Source organism: Lepisosteus platostomus, chromosome 7 (genome assembly GCF_059453375.1).
Source record: "Lepisosteus platostomus isolate fLepPlt1 chromosome 7, fLepPlt1.hap1, whole genome shotgun sequence".
Classification (NCBI taxonomy): Eukaryota; Metazoa; Chordata; class Actinopteri; order Semionotiformes; family Lepisosteidae; genus Lepisosteus; species Lepisosteus platostomus.
Genome location: NC_142617.1, coordinates 14,552,108 through 14,569,082, shown reverse-complemented (window position 1 = coordinate 14,569,082; position 16,975 = coordinate 14,552,108). Strand labels below are relative to the sequence as shown.

The 16,975-nt window shown below is 39.4% G+C and overlaps 1 protein-coding gene across 1 annotated transcript; it reads right to left on the bottom strand.

The window, feature by feature from the left end:
* Positions 1 to 1,795: 1,795 nt before the first annotated feature.
* On the bottom strand, positions 1,796 to 16,592 carry LOC148658352 (uncharacterized). Its single transcript, XM_088639418.1, has 10 exons — positions 16,452 to 16,592; positions 13,852 to 15,179; positions 12,995 to 13,119; positions 12,456 to 12,544; positions 12,214 to 12,290; positions 11,157 to 11,288; positions 4,895 to 6,540; positions 3,865 to 3,950; positions 3,528 to 3,571; positions 1,796 to 2,589 (listed from the first exon to the last, which is right to left on the bottom strand). Exons 2-9 carry the CDS (start codon positions 15,177 to 15,179, stop codon positions 3,542 to 3,544), a joined length of 3,513 nt encoding a protein of 1,170 aa, XP_088495544.1. The 5' UTR covers positions 16,452 to 16,592; the 3' UTR covers positions 1,796 to 2,589; positions 3,528 to 3,541.
* Positions 16,593 to 16,975: the final 383 nt, after the last annotated feature.

The following is a 16,975-nucleotide window of genomic DNA, read 5'->3' as shown; positions in this document are numbered from 1 at the left end:
TTAAAAGTCGGTTATCCAAAGGAGGTACTTATCTACATTTTAATGCCGAGCGAACCACGTGTGAAACCCAGCTGCAAAAAAACAAAGGATCTCGGTATAATGTCTTTATCAGAGACAAAATATGGACACCAGGGTTAAAGAGCAAATCAGACAAGATTTCAGAAAATATCTGCACTGCACAAGAATAAACCGATCAACTCCGCTATTGAACCGTTATGCTGTTTTCTCATCTTCTGTAGTGAATACTTTGTCCTGTTTACCGTCACGTTTAAATGGAACTTTTAATATCCTAATGCAACTAAATATTTAAGTCAAAGCCAGTAATTTAACATTTAGAAAACCACCACCAGAAATTACGGTAAGTTAATATAAATCACCCTCAAAAGCCTTTAAAATTACCTTCGGTGCTCCTGGAATTTCCACATCACTGCCTGTTATTTTCAGGAAACAACCAGCAGTTAATTAACCCTTATTTATGGTGGAAGTGTTCTAGACATTTCAGCAGTTGAGATTGGAGTATAGGTGCATTCAAGTATATCAGGAGCTCAGCATAACACTAGCCTGCATCTGAGGGTGCAAGAAAAAAGCCGTTACTCAAAAATCCATCTGGAGCACAAGATTTGGGAAAAGGTTTTGTGGATGAGACCGCGATAGAGCTGTTTGGCCAAAAGTCACTGCCCATGTCCCAGGAAACACAATGAAGTCCCAGTGAAGTGGTCGCAGCATCATGCTGTGATGATTCTTCTCATCAGCAGGGACTGGGAATCTTGTTAGAAGTGGAGAGAAATGCATGGAGTAAAGAACAGGCAAGGGGACTTGTTTCAGTGATGGACACCTACCCCAAAAGACTGCTTTTTAAAGCTGTTTTTGTGGCAAAGGTGGCCCTACCAAATACTGATGTGGCGGGTCTGAATACTTCCAAAATCAGCATTTTGGCAGTATTTTGAATGTAAGATATCTGCTGACAAATAACTAATTTTGTCTTTAGATATTTTCTGTTTGAGCATGAGAGTTTGCAATACAAAATCCAGCAGCATCTGAAAATGTTTCATATGAATACATTTGCAAGGCACTATATCTCAGTGACACTCACTCCTGATCCTGAAGAGTCACATCCCATTGGGTTTTATACTGCAGGCAATTACAATGCTCATATGATCAATTTATTCAAATATAGTCATTAAGAGCCCCTGGACGAATAAAGCCATGGGTGACAGTGATTCCCCTGAACAAGGAGTGTATATCAGTGCTAGTGTTCTTTTGACTTTTTTTTTACAAAACTTTCAATGGAGACTAACTTCGTGTTATCCATGATAAATTGAAACATGTTTAAATGCACCTACTCACAAGCAAGGGAAAGCACACAAAACCCCAAGCACAGCTGAATACAGGAAACCACAGGATTATGAGTTCTACCAGCTCACACAATCAAGGTTAAACGAAGCAGAAGCACATCAATCTATCACAATCCGGATATTGCCACAAAACAAGGCAAGAGAACAAGGTTAGAAAAGCAGAACTCCCACAACTTGAGAAAAGGGGAAGCCTGATCACAGGTAACACAAAAGAAAAATAGCAATGGATTTGTGAGTCCTTCCAGGATAACAGAAGTGAGCCAAGACAGCAGCCAATGAGCATCGCCATACCACCACAAAACCTTGTCCCTGCAGAGGGAAATGGGTTGTGTGGTGCAACAGCAGAAGAAAAGTGAACAAGCATTTTCAGACACACAACATTTCAGTCATACATATAGTCACTTTGCTGTTCTGTATAGAAAATAGGAAACAGACCTGCGTGCTTGCAATGCCTTTATTTTCTCAGAAAAATTGCAATGCGTGGTAATACATGGCAGAGGAACAGCCGTAACACAAGGTGAATCACAGAACATGTATCTGTCCAGCAACAATATGTAAACAGTCATGTTACGGTACAGCACTGCATTTTTAATTTGGCAATCGTTTTTTTGGAAACTAATCCGTGCAATTCTCTCTTTGCTCTTTAGGTCTGATGCTAAAAAATCATATATAAATAATTAAATGAAAATCAGCAAAACAATGGGGTGTCTGTGTAGATGGCTTGTTGTGTTCTAAAATGCTTTAATCTTTCAAAGGCTCTTGTCCAGAGTAACCCAGACAGAGCCAGTTTACTGAAAAATCAGACCAAGTCTTCTGAAGATTGTATGAAACAAAAAATCTCCAATACAAGAAACAAATAAAAGACAAGTGAGTCACTGTGATAAATACTGTATTCCTTAATTTGTTATTTCACAGCGAACACTTCTTTAATATACACATACAATCTTTAAATATACTTGGTGCAACTCATAAGGCTTCTTAAAAAAAATTATGCAAGGTATAATTTGTTTGAAAGAACTGTGTGCAATAAAAGAACAGTGTGCTATTATGCATTTATGCAGGTGCATTTACAACAAGTGATATACTGTGAGACACCCAAGCCATCACCCAGTGTAGTCAAGACTGTAGGAGCTTTTCCTGGAGTGCTCTTTCATCCCCTTGGGCTGAGCGCTCAGTTCGCTCCTCTCCTCAGATCCATCTTGAATCTCTTCACTGATGAGCCACTTTCATGCTCCTGAAAAAAGCACAAAGCCCAATACTTCCACCATTCACTGTGTGAACAATTCATGTGTCACCCCAACTCCCTTAAGAAGATGGTGATTAACAGTGGAGATTTATCCCTTATACTGCATGCAACTCATACAGTATATTCTAAAAGCTACAGGAAGAAACTCTTCTTTTATCCTATCCTGCTAAGAACAGGTTTTGATTTTTTTTTGCTGAAAACATCTGCCTGCTCAGTGCTAACGTCTTTGACCATTTTATCGATACCTTGGTTAGACATACACTGTACATGGGCAGGCCCTCCGAGAGCTCAGATGAGGTGATGATGAGCTCACATTGTGAGGCCCCCTCATTGTTTGGGAAGAGGGGTAAACAATATTTTAATGTCAAGAACAGCATGATGGGAAGATTAAGGCAGGCATTTTGAAACGCCTAAAGAAGAGTAGATTCAGCAGTGAAAGGGGGACGTTTTTCCACAGCCGTGGACTTCAGTCAAACATCGCAGTATATGGTAAAAGTTCCAAATTCGACTCAAGTCGGGAAACAGCCAAAGGGTTAAAGTGGACGACCACGCACCCTTGGCTGAGGTGAGGCCCGGGCCCAATGGCCCTGCTGGCCCCCCCTCTTGTAGGGCCTGTACATGGGAGCTCATTACGCACCAGTCATAGAAAATTGCTATTGAGACATTCACACATGCATGCTTTGTTCTTCTGCATCTTTGTTCCCTTGTTATATAGATTCATAGCTACAGTACATAGATTCTCATACTAAATAGCTATTATGTGCTGTTTGCACAAGTTAAACAGATAATGAGGAAACCCTGAATGTGTATTTTACTATTCGAGTTTAAAAGATTAAAAGCAAAAAAGGCTAAAGAAGTACAGGCAAGTATACTGGAAGGTAATGAGCAGGATTAAAATGGGGAAAAAAATCAAAAATAAAAAATACCTGTCTGGAAGTTGTCACTTTGTAACGGTATATTTCCGTCTTTCCTAAAACACAAACAACAGATAGGTAATTGAATACAATTTTTTTTTCATATTTTTGCTGTTCATATTTTGCTTATGATATGTGTCAAACAGTCAAACAGAAGGTGAGATGTTTATTCAGTTTTGCTTTCAGAGTATGAATGGAATTTATTTTGACAATAGGTACTTTCTGACATGACTGTGTAATAATTCTGCTTAAACATGACATCTTCAGTTTACAGTCTGAAATGAAAAGTCCTTTTAAAATGTAGCCCTTTTCTTTAATCTACATTATACGTTCATTAATAATGACATACCTCTAATGTTTTCTTCCACTGTAAATGAATCATCTGTGACAATTTCCAATCCAAAGGCACAATATAATCTTCAGGCAGCAAGGAATCTGTATTTACATATACATAAAGTCCAATTATAGTTTGCAGAATGTATTTAGCAAAAGTATCTTCACTTGTGGAGAATTTATCCAGTATTATATTCTCACACATAAACTTAACCCAGATTAGTATCGATTTGTGTTTTAAAAGGGGAATTCCACATCTTGAGAGAAATACCCGTCATTTGAAATGGTATCACTTTTATAACTATTTTTTAATACTATTACTTTACTAACAATAACCCATACAAGTTGTTTCATCTATGGTTAGCTAGTTAATGCTTTATTCTGTGCTCTTGTGCAGTCCCAGGAAGAAAGCTTACATGAACATAGCTACAGGAGTAGGGGGAAAATGAAGTAAATAATATGATTTAGAAACAGGGGAAGAAATAAATGACACTTTTCCCTTATCCAGGTTCTGTTTACCAGTTGTTGTTGGAAGTCTTTAGATATTATGGGGATAACAGTTAGACTAGACATTTCTCTAGATGAATAGGTATCTTGCATCTATTGCAATACAAAGTAAAACATTTCCTCTAGATGAAATGGAAAGGGGGACCAACGTTTCTTCACAAAACCAAGATGCAGAGGTCATATGATTATGCTGACTTCTGACAAACCACTGACAGGCTGCCCATAGTGAAGATGCTTAATCACAGCAGGCTTGTGATATCTGCCCAGTGTGGTTTCACGCCAGTAAGAACAGAAAGCCTCAATTCACTGCCATCTCAAAACATTAATTTGCTGCAAATTTGCTGACACTACCCAGTCCCATTTAATGCGATATTTTTTTTTATCAATTAGGTTTTTATCAATGTCATTACCAAACTTTGAATTTTAAATTGGGAAAATCCAAAGATAAATTTACACATTTAACAGTTATCCTTGTATTCGAGAACTAGTTGGTTCAATGGCCCCTACAGAAGAAAAACTGCAGAATGCTGCAGACTTACCCAGCTCCACACCAATGGGTCCAAACAATTCCTCGAGCTGCAAAGCCAGCTTCAGTGACAAACAGATTCCTAGCAATCCTCCCGAGGTGGAGGCAGCTCTCTGGCGTTCACTGTGTCCAAATGTGTCGTGTTCAGAATCTCTTTCTGCTGTTCCAAAACACGGATCACCTGGGACTGCAGGTTCACACATCTCCTTAGAAGAAGATTCGAAAACTGAGGATAAAACGTCTGGCTCGCCTGGAGCCAAGTCTGAAGATGCGTCCGTTTTTCTTATTCCCTCAGTGTCTCTGTAATCAAAGTGGATCTCATCATAAACGTTCTGAGAAGCTGCAGTCCTATTCTCTTTGACCGACTGACAACGCTCTGTGCTTTCTGCAAGAGATCCTGCAGACTGTGCTGTGAAATCCTCTTCCCCATCTTTAACGCAGATGGTATCGTGGTTTTCACCTGCTGTTGGATGTATGCCTCGACAGATCTCACTCCCTCCTGTAAATCTGCTTCTCACCTGGAGTTTGGCTATAGGTATTTGCGATTGACGTTTTTGTTCCCCATCTTCAAAATGGGGATTTTCTTCTGCATCAATCCCCCTGCAGATGGTGTTCCTCTCCTGTGCGAAATGAAACATTGGAGCAATATTGTAAGGCCGCCTGAATTTCTGTAGAGCTGAAGCTCTTGCATTGATCATCTTATTGCTTCTCCTTTGCTCTGACGCCACTGTAGAATGATCATCTCCTTGTGAATGGCAAGGCTTCTCTTCCTGTACTTGTGTATGTGAGCATTCTTTTATGTGCAACTGAGCACAGTCATTGTTTGAGGATATGGCTTCCCGCAATGTATAATCTTCAGAGCTGTCTGGGTGTTTTTCAGAATGGACAACTCCTTTGGTCTTTGGGTGCGCAGAAGCATTTGTAGCCGATGAATCTTCATGACACATATCAGACAAAATAAATTGCTCCAGTTTTTTGGATTTTTTCAAAACTGCTACTCTGTCTCTTTCATTTTGAATGCCAGTGCAACCACTGCAATGTTTCGTAAAAGGCACTTCTGCGGCAAAGCTGACCTTGTCTTGTTTGGTATAAGAACCTGAACCTTTGGTTTCATTTTCTTCAAAAGTTTTGAATTCGTTATCCTGATTCATGCTTGTTGAAGTCCATTTAAAATCGCTTTTATGAACCGTATCATGATCTTCTGCCTTTGACTCTTCTATGACGGCATTATTCCCAGTAGAATTGCCACGTCTTTTGTCAGCTTCTTCTGAATTTTGTGCTACAGGTTTCCCAAAATAGCTGTACAGTTTTGCAAAGATTCGATCAAGGCTCCATGAAAAATATCGGTCTTTAGCATAGCTTTCCTCCGTGGCCATCTGTGCAGTGTTAGGATCATGACATACAGCACTGCTTTGTACTCCCTGGCTGTTAAAGTTTACATGGGGTACTTCACAAGACAGTTCTACAAGTGCGGCACCCCCTGAAGGTTCACCACTAGTAGCGAGTAACCCTTCTTCTTCAGAACTGGCAGAGGCTGAGCTGCTGTGGGTCCTTCTCCGTAGCCCCACTTCTGAGCCGGCAGCGATTTCCGATTTCCGCTGCCCTTTCCGTTTGGGATTTCTTCTTCTTCTCCTAGACCTCGGTTTTTGCACTCTATTCCTACAGACAAGAAAATAAGTGAACGTTAACCCCTCAGTCCTGAAATTAAAGCAGCCTGCACACGTCTGGACCAGATAACTTCTCTGCCAATAAGAAATTACAAATATAGCCCATGGATGGCAGATTTATGTGCCCAAAATCTCAATTTCTAGCTTGAGCAGATTGTTGATTGGAGGGTGGGTTCTATATGTATCCCCGTGGGATTCAGTTATTTTTTTTGGGGGGAGGTAGTAAGAGTGTCCTAGAATTCCATCAGCAGTGGCAGCAGCTAATAATTTTACAAATCAAAGATTACATTTGTATGGTTATCTGTAGTCACATCTTTATAGCAAATAATGCAGCTTAATTCATGGGACTACAAAGCCACGCCCACATCAAGGGTCTCCCACCCTGGCCTGAGAGACACCCAATCCAGCAGGTTTTATAGGTGACCATAAAACTCTCAACTTCTTAAGGCTTGGAACAATTTGTGATTAAGCAGATATTTAGAGAGAATTTAAAGTATCGGATACCAAAATCATAATACTCTTCAGTCCTAAAGGACCTATTCATCCAATTAAGGATGAGGTCTCTTAATTGAATAACTACTTGAGTGTTCCCCATCTTTACAAATTAGTGATTAAAAGACTAACTGGAGTGGGATAATCCCTATGAACTTTTCTTATTTACATTAATAACAAACATCGTGTCTAATAAACCAGGTGAATCTTAAACAGTCTGCTAAAATGTTACCAACTTAAAGTCATTGACATTGTCAAAGTCACAATTGACTGTTTTTCTGTTATTTCTACATTCCAGACATGTTAATGTAGATTAGTCTTTTTAAAAACCTTTCCATTGCATTCCTCCTATGAAAACAAAGGATATATATATATTTTACCACAGTCATATAAACGACCTATTTCTAAACAAAATTAAACATAAAAATCATGCAAAACATTTTAAAATAGGTTTTCGGTATGATTTGTACAAGCTAATGAAATTTTCAGACAGCATTCCTGTTTGTTCACACGAGCTGGTTACCACAGGAGACTTGGGTAAGTTCTCGCCCACTGGCATTATTAATTAAACAAAAAGTAAATGCAGTTAAACTGGTGTTTAAATAAAACAATTCATCCGACCAAGTGATGAAAGAAACTGTCGAAACCTGATAGGTGCATTCAAAGCCTAGATACTACCTACTCCTTCCACATACCAATTATTTCTGTGCAAGGTCTTATTCTTTGAACACACTCTAAATGTTGTCCAGTAAATGCCCCTAAAGAGAGTGCAGAACAGTATTCTTGTCTTGTAAGCCCATCTCTATTACCACTGAGCTCCCTTACAAATAAGATGAATATACAAACCTTGGTAGCATGTAGGTGGCTGTATCAGGAGATATGTACTGCAGCTCCATGTCTTGCCGTGCAATAGAGTCTTATCAAACTGTGCTTTTGTCTTATTTATTCTTGTAATGTTGTGTAACATTTTGCAATACACAATTATAAAAACAATACATTTTAAAGTTAGTATGTGAATCCATTCAAGTGTGGTCTGTTGTAAAAGTTCCTGTTGCAATAAATATTTACACAGGACATCCAGGAAACTTGTAATATTGTGAAAAACTAAACAAAATACAAACTGAAGAAATTGTTTTACCATTTTTACTTGGGGAAAAAATTAAAATAGGTTACAATGTAAAAGAGAGCAAATTACTGCAACTGGAGCCCTTAAAGAGGTTCTACTTAGAAGATCAAGTTGAAAATCTATAGTTCTTAACATTTGCGGTGTAAAACTCCTGTAAGGGAATTTACTTCCTAAAAGTACTAATACGCTTTTAACAGTTACTACAATCCGGAAACATTGTAAATAAAAAAAAAACTGAAAAGACAAAAACATTCAGAATGACTACAAAAGATTACAGAGCTCCTCTTGACAGCTAATATTTACAATTATAACATCCGTCAAGTTTGTGACACTAATATTCAGAAGTTCAAACAATAAATAAAATGTTTTGTAAAGCTACCACAGTAACAGTATTTTTAAATTGCAAATATTCTTCCTGAGAGAAATATGAACTAAATGTTTTTGATTAACATAAAAACCCAAATCAAAAAATACAAATTTGCGTTTCACTACTGCACTAGCAGACATCCACAGCTTCATTCCACCTACATTATAAAAAGAAAAAAATCATATCTAATCCCAAATACACACAGAGAAACTTTAAGAATGAAGATTTGTTTTAAATTTACTATGAGTTGTAAGTGTTAAGGGAAAACAGGATATATACTTCAATTGAAATTTAAATCTTATTATTTGATGTTTAATTTTAAATTACATAAAACACAGAATGCCATGTACAAAAGAGATTTCCATTACACAATAAAATACTACTGGTTATGAATATTCTAAGTAGATTGTATCTGTTGATCTTCTTTGATTCTGAGGATTGTGCTTCTTTTTCAGTCTTCAACCCATTATAAACAGCTAGTATAGTACTCGAGTACAGATCACCTCCTATAGGATATTTCTCTACATTTATCACCAACCCCAAGGACAAGGAAGTGTTGTGACACCCAGATACAAAACCTTCCATTACAGCTACAGAAAATACAAAAAAAGCAGTTTATTTTGACACCGAACAAAAACATCTGTTAGCAAAGTCAAGAAATAAGCATTCCTGGTTAAAAAAACACATTCCAACCAGAGTGAATATCCTAGTGGACATGACTCTGATTGTTTAAATCCTGTCAAACATTAGCGAGACTGAAAAAACCTGAAAATTAAGTAAAAGAAATCTGCACTGCCATCAGAACACTCGTAATAAGTCAAAGTGTGAGCATCTGATCACACATCATGCCACCTGATTCAAGGCAGGGAGAACGTGGTCTATAACTGTAGATGTAGTATTAAATTTGACATACACCAGATTTATTTTAGTTAGTCTTAGAACTGATTTGACAAACGATTTTAAGTTTGGCAAGTACCCAAAAGGTAAATATCACCATGCTTTCCTAGAAGTAGATTTTTTGTTATAAAGCAGGTACTAGAACAAAAACATGCAAAATGTAACAGGTAGTAAAGTGAATAATCAAGCTCCATATATATATGACGGCACGGATTAAAATGCAAAGCCTGGTGGGACAGAGTCAACAAAACAGGACTGTGATCCCTAAGCTGACCTACTCTGCTGGAAAAGAATGAGGCATTCTCTCAGATGACTACTTTGATGTGGTCTGCTATTGGTTCTGCTCTTCAAATGAAAAAAAACAACAACTTTGCAATATTCAAACTCAGGAATACAGTATGTGATTGAAGGAATCATGGAGGAGGTAAGTGGGTAAATTACACCTCCTCACAGAATGTTAATCTTTATTAATATTTCACACAGAAGAATAGTCCTTCTCCAAGGAGAGAGTAAGTAAGGAAACTTTTACTATTTACTAAACTCTTAATATTTTTAAAGTCGTAAACGAACACAGGTGTTAACAGCACAATAATGGTGGAATCCTTCAGAAGAACTATCTTTAGTGCCGTTTCAGTTCAAGATTTCCCAACTAAGTCGTCAGCAATGCTGAAATCAACTGACCAGTAGACTGATTATTCTTAGTGGGGGGGGGAATAAAATACACATCAAAATGTTAAAAAAATTCAAGCTGTAAAACTGATGTTCAAGTCTCCAGGACAACTACAGCTCATTTTTAAAACACCAACTACAGATTTATGCTGTTCCACATTTAAAGTGTCTTGAATTCTGCACTTAAACTGCAGTACTGTATGAATGTGTCCATTCTGCTCTGGAGGTACTGTATTGCTGTACATATATACAAAAAGATAAATATCAAACCTTGCAGTAATATATACATATAAAACTTGAGCTTGACAAACCCTGAAATATTTTTTTGCAAATAAAACAATAGGAATATCTTTTGTATCCACAGCAGAACGGGATCTACGACAAAAAATAGTGCAAATTTATATTGTTCTTCTAAAAAATTCTCTTTAGTATTAAGTCTAAGTACTGAAAATAAAAACAAATACTTACAGAGTGGTGTATTAAAATACTGGAAGTTCATAAAATTAAAATGTGTTTTAACCATCCAGATGTAAAAAATGTAACATTTTCTTAAATTTGCATTACAAAATACATTTTCAAAAATATTTCTGCTTGTGTTAGGATTTCGAATGCAGTATTACTTTAAAGGACATGTGTCCACTGTCTTTCATAGAGACATTTACAACTTTTTCTCCCATTTCTTGAATTCCACAGCTGCCCAAGAGACTAGTACATATTTCAACACAGGACTGACAGACTATAAAGGAAATTGCAGCAATGGAAGAAAACATGAAAAGGACACCTCCGTGAACAGACTCATATGAGTATTGCTTAGAAATGTCAAGATGTTTGGTTAAAATGGTTAAAATATAATCACACTGTTAAATGGATCTTCACCAGCGCAGAAGTGAAAATACTTTTTGGAGGGGGTATAGCAACAAAGAATAGAAAAGATCACCACGAAAATCCACTGGTTACTGAAAGATGGATCTCAGCTGTATGTGTTAGGCTGTATGTGTTTGTGCTCATGTGATAAGAAACACGTCAGGGCTCTCAGGGGTCTGCTGTGCCACCCCACCTCTGTCTGTGATGCGATGAGGTTTTATGAGTGGGCTCCTGCGAGTTCAGTACAATATCTACAGACACGGGCCGTTCGAATCGCTCCAGCATATGCGAAATCTTCTCTCCGGGCACTCCGTGCTTGTTCCTCCTGCAGAGGAAGAAGAATGAAGTCAGACACTGTATGGAGTGCGCTGAATCCTCACCAGCCCATCACGCTTCAATCCGTCAAGTCACTAGATATAGATAGATAGATAAGACTTTATTAATCCTGTAGGGAAATTGATGTGTTACAGCAGTCCAGCCCAGGACAAACAAAAACAGACATCAGAATAGTTATAAAACAAAAGACAACAAAATAAATATAAAAATAAATACATAAAAAATAAATACACAGGTGTGTGCAAAATGTGATTATCATAGTCACTGTAAAAACAATAAAATATGTGCAAAGTGTGCATAGGTTTATACAGACTGATTGTCCAAATCCATAGACAGCAAATGAAGGGCTAACAGTCCTACCCTAGGCCAGCATTATACACCCTGACAGCCGCCGGGAGGAAAGACCTGCGGAAACGTTCCCTTGAACACCGTAGCTGGAGCAGTCTGTTGCCAAAAGTGCTCCGCTGCCCAGTAACAGATCACAAGTGAGTACCCTTCAAAAGCTCTTGGACAAAACACCACCAACCAAAACAAAATAAAACTTCAATAACTTCTTACTCTTTCATAGAAATCAATTTCTGATTGAAGCAAAGAGTGTCTAAAGATCTGAATTCCTTCAAAACCTGAAATGAATGAGAATTTAAAGGCATGCTTTCAATTAATTGACAGCTGCATATTTTTCTGTGAGTTGAAGGATTGCATTTACTATTATGGACATTTATTCCTTCCATGGCTGTTGTAGCACTCAAATTAGTACATTAGTAATAAAATCCTCAAATGTGACCATCTGCAGTTGCAAAGGCAGATGAACAACTGAAACTAATTTCAATCTGAAAATAGGAAGTTCAATTAAGATTACAAGCTATCTTCAGAAAGGGGACCAACAATGGGTTGCATTGGGTAACATTACTTACTTTTCCAGCTCCAAAGGATCTGATTTCCAACTTGTATCTGGTTCCTGAAATTCTACTCTGTACCCTCTTTCCAATGCCTGCAAAAAGAATGACTGTCAATCATCTAAAAGAGAGAAAAAATGATTCTGCAAGTCTGTCTTTTCTTACAGTGGTCTGATGTATAAAATCTACCCAACACTTGCGAATACATTGACGAGGCTTGTCACAGCTTAAAAACACCTCGAGCAATAAGAAAAGCTTACCAGTTCCACATACGGCTTCATTTCCCAAGCTTGTAAGTTAGTATTATCTATTATTACAGGTGAACGGCCTTGATCCAGAGCTTCTCTAGCTGCAATGATACAAAATGATACATTTGGATTTAGCAGCCAGCACTTGCTCATATCTGCAAAGAGTGCTAGGGACATTTGAAGGTGAAGAGATTGTAAAATGTAAGATGTTTCTATTAATTTAAAAAAAAATAGCTGTAAATAAAATGAATGCCAGTTATTTCAGAAACATTTGATCCTTGTACTATGCAGACTTTATGTCACCACTAACTGTAAAACCTGTTTACAAACAGTTATGCAACACTGACGCAAAGTCTCGGTCCACAGCATCAGCAGAAGATACGTGCTAGCTTGCGGTTTAAAAAGCACAGATTCTGGAGGTCACATATGCAAGGGCACAAATGCCATTTCTTCAGAAGACAAACTGACTGTGCAAACTTGGAAAGACTTCATAAAGCAGAAACCAGATGTTTATTCATGTCAAGTGCGATGCCTGCAGTTAGATCCTATACCTCTGTTGTGATTCCAGTCGTGGGCTTCCCCGAGTAAGGCAGAGTCATAAGTGTATCCCTTCTCCTTACTGAAATAGTCATCTGTGCTTAAAACAATCCCGTCAGGACCAGAAGACAGCAGCTCCCTGCAAAGTAGGAACACAATGTGTCAGGACTTAAAAAATGAATTGACGCCGATTAGAATCATTAATCTCTTACCCCAGTCTTCTTATGCTATAGTCTTGCAAACCCAACTTCAAATACAAGTATGAAGCTTCTTTTAAAATATTATGATCAAGTGCTGCTAAACATGTCAACTCCAGTCCATTCCAGTGCAGTACCTTAGCGCAACCAGTGCCAGCAATTCCAAATGAAAGAGGTGGAGCTAACACATGATACAACAGAGTGGACGGGAAGAGCTGAATCAACAGTGAATCATGAATCGGTGGTTCCAAGTGAAAACTACGCAGAGCTGTTTTTAAAACTGAACATTAGGCACTTCTTTATGCAAAGTTAAAGCCCTGGCTTGTTTCAAAAAGCAGTTGGAGAAGCATGTTTCAAAGGGCAAAGGGCCTCTTCTTCTGTGTAATTCTTGTAAGCCCACTGCAGAGGCATGAATCAAGACAGCACACAACCATCAACACACTTTTTGCAATATACATTAGCACGAACAATAAACAGCCATTATCTGATAACTAGTTTCCCAATGCTTGTCTATCTCTTTTAGTTACTTCTGGTAATTCAGAAATGAGGATCAATACAAACAATTTAGCAAAAGCCCATCTCAATACCACTACGACACCTGAAACAATCCCGTTTCCTTTTCTTTTTTATCAGTGAGAAATATCACTCCCGCCCCACTCTCTCCAAGTACTCACTGTGCTCGTGTTGATTTCCCAGATCCAGGAAGGCCCCTCATCAGAATCAAAACGGGGGATGACTCGGAGTGCCCATCGTATTCCGGGCCTGGGTATCTTTCCTCCTGACGCTGGCCGGACTGGAAGCCATCAGAGGCTCCAGGTTCAGGAGGATGAGACCACGCTTCTTCTCCACAATACGAGAAGCCATTGCCATTGCTGCTGGGGTAGTTCCTGTACCCATGAGGACGGCAGGCACTACCAACGAACCTCTGGGAACCATCATAATAGACATCCTGGCCATCATATACGGGACAGCCAGAAGCCGAGGGGAACTCCCCACCCTCCCACTGCCAAGAGCCGTCATTCCGAGAATAGTCATAGTAGTTCATAGGCGATGTATAACCTGGGGGGTAGAAAGGCCCAGGAGGCTGAGGGGGGAAGTTTGGAGGGCCGCAATAAGGCGACTTCTGAAATCTTGGATAAAGGGGGCCCTGAGGAACAATGAACAACGGGGCCTGTTCCCACTGAGGCTGGTGATAAGGAGGCTCTGGGCTGTCCCAGCTGGGAAACCGACCAGGCCCATAATCATTAGGTCTGTATCTCTGGTCTTGCCACTGGTCCCGATACGGACGAGACCGACGGTGCGCGCTGGGTTTGTGGTTCTTTTGAGCGTTCGGCTGGCCGTCTGCCCTGGGCCCTCTCTGGCGTTGCCGTCTTCTGGAGCTACCGTCAGAGGCGCGCACATCCTCACTGGTGCTGGAATCGCCAGGTTCAATCTGCTCCAGCTCTCGGTAGAACTCGCTCAGCTTGTCCTCAAAGTCCGTCTTCGGTGCATCATATTCACTTCGGCACTTGGGGCCAATAAAGGCAGTGCTACTCGTACCGCACTTGCCCGGGAGGGTAACGCGTCGATCTGAGGCAGAGGTTTCACTGACAGGCCCTGACGCCTCCCCACTTACATTTTCAATAGCTGCCATGTCCCCTGTGAGCCCCTCAGGATCGTGCTCCTCTTTGATTTCACCCTCTGGGGAGCTGACATCTGTGCTACCGCGGGCCCCACTGCCCTCTGTAACCCAGCTCGAAACCCCATCTTCTGCCTCCACGACCTCCTGCAACTCATCGCCTTCAGTGGTCGAGGTGCCCAAAGCCTCATCCTCCTGGGATTCCTCGGTGGGAGAGAAATCGAGAAGCCCCTGGCTTAGACCCTCTACATCAAGATCGCGTCTGAGGTTTTGCGCCTCCGGCTCGGGATCTGCGTCTGCCGATTTAAGCTTTTTCAGGGAAGGCTCCTTCGGTTCTCTGTCATCATGCTCCGAAGGGGAAACACTGTCATCATTGTTAGGCATCTGTGGAACAAGCAAGAGAAATCAGGACCGGAAAAGGGCAAACCTGACAACCACAAAATAGTGTCTTATCATTTCTCAATAACAGCAGTATACATCGATAAAAAACGATACGAAGCTCAAAAAGGGGCAGGCACTAAAGGTGCGATAAAAATAACAAACTGCAAGATAAATCATGTAGCTACAAATCTCCCCAGATGCACTCCTAAATAAAATCTGAAGCAACGGACTGACTTGCAAAACGTTCTTGTTTGCAATCTACTAAAATGCACACCACAAGCAGGACAAGCAAGAGCCTTCTAAGCGGAGTACGTTTGTAATGTTTCGTTAATAGTTCAAGTAGGTAGCTGCGTCAGCATGCGTAGGCTGCAAAGGAACAAGTAAAGGTTTATTCCATGCTGAAAAGAGAAGAAAGGAAACAAGGGCTGTGGCGCCTTCTTCGGGTGTCAAACCTTTAGAAGGCTCCACAGCCGAAACGCTGTTTCCTTCTCTTTTCAGCATGGAATAAACCCTTACTTGTTCCATATTTCGTTAATGCCCATCATCCAGCCTTTTGCAACGCCATCATGTAAAATACAACTCGTCCAGGTGCAATTCATCGTGTGAAGGTGACTTACAAGCGAAACAGTACAACCCGACTGAGCAGACACACATTTCAATCTATATGTACTGATGCAGAAATAAATGTGAACCATTAAACGCTTAGTCACAAAAATAAATGACTATTTCTGCTTGGGAATTTCAACCGGGCTAGAAAATGATGATGCGCGCTAAATTCTCCTAGAAAACGATCAAATATTTTTTAGCAATAAAGTTTAACCGTTGATAATTCGAGCTTTTTTCATGGATAGAAACAAGACCAAGTTGTGGTGGATTTCAGAATAATTAGGCCAAAAATATACAAACAAAATACTTAAAACGACAGCAGTGGAGTTCATACACATGTCGTTATCTAACTTTTCAGTACTCTGCTCTTAACCGAGTCATTCAGCGCAACAGCCACCGCAGCGATTCCACATCGTCATCCTGTCTATCGATCATTTTTACTTTCCTATTCACCGTCAGATATTTCAGATATTTTAGTTTGACATATAAAGAGAAAAAACACACTAAACTTTCAACAGTTGCCGTATTGCGAATTTCTGGCCTATCAAGACGTTACCTAAACGACTATCGCTCTTAGTAAGTTAAATAAACTCGCTATTTCACACGCAGTAAGCTTTTAAAGACTGCACGTTGGGTTAAATGTGGGGTTTTTTTTAAATCCATACTTACCCTATATTACGCTGAAAAAACGGGACCATTACCATTCCCACATTACTCAATCGTTTTACAAGGCTATATCACGCCGAGCAGCCATTTTCCATAACAGGAAATACCTCTACGTCACTGGCGAAGTGTACACTGGGAATTGTAGTTTGCAAAGGTTCATCAACAATAATGACGTTGGCAACTGAGATTAACCTGGAAGTAGCTGAATGTCTTCCGCTGTATTGCGTTTTGTAGCATACTGATTATGCTATATTCACCGACTGAACGCGAAAATAAGACGTTCATTACTTGTAAAATTAAATTTTCAAATAAATCTGTTTTTATCTTGAACTAAATCTCAAGCAAAAATCTATTCCATATAAGATTAAGAAATTGCCATCCTATAAAGCAAGTATTTTTTTTTTAAATTGACTAAAAAAAGCGACAATTATACAAAAATGGACATCATAATATAAATCCCACTGTATGGGCATATAATATTAACAAAACATAATTAGACTAACTTAAAAATAATTAAGCAGGGATTA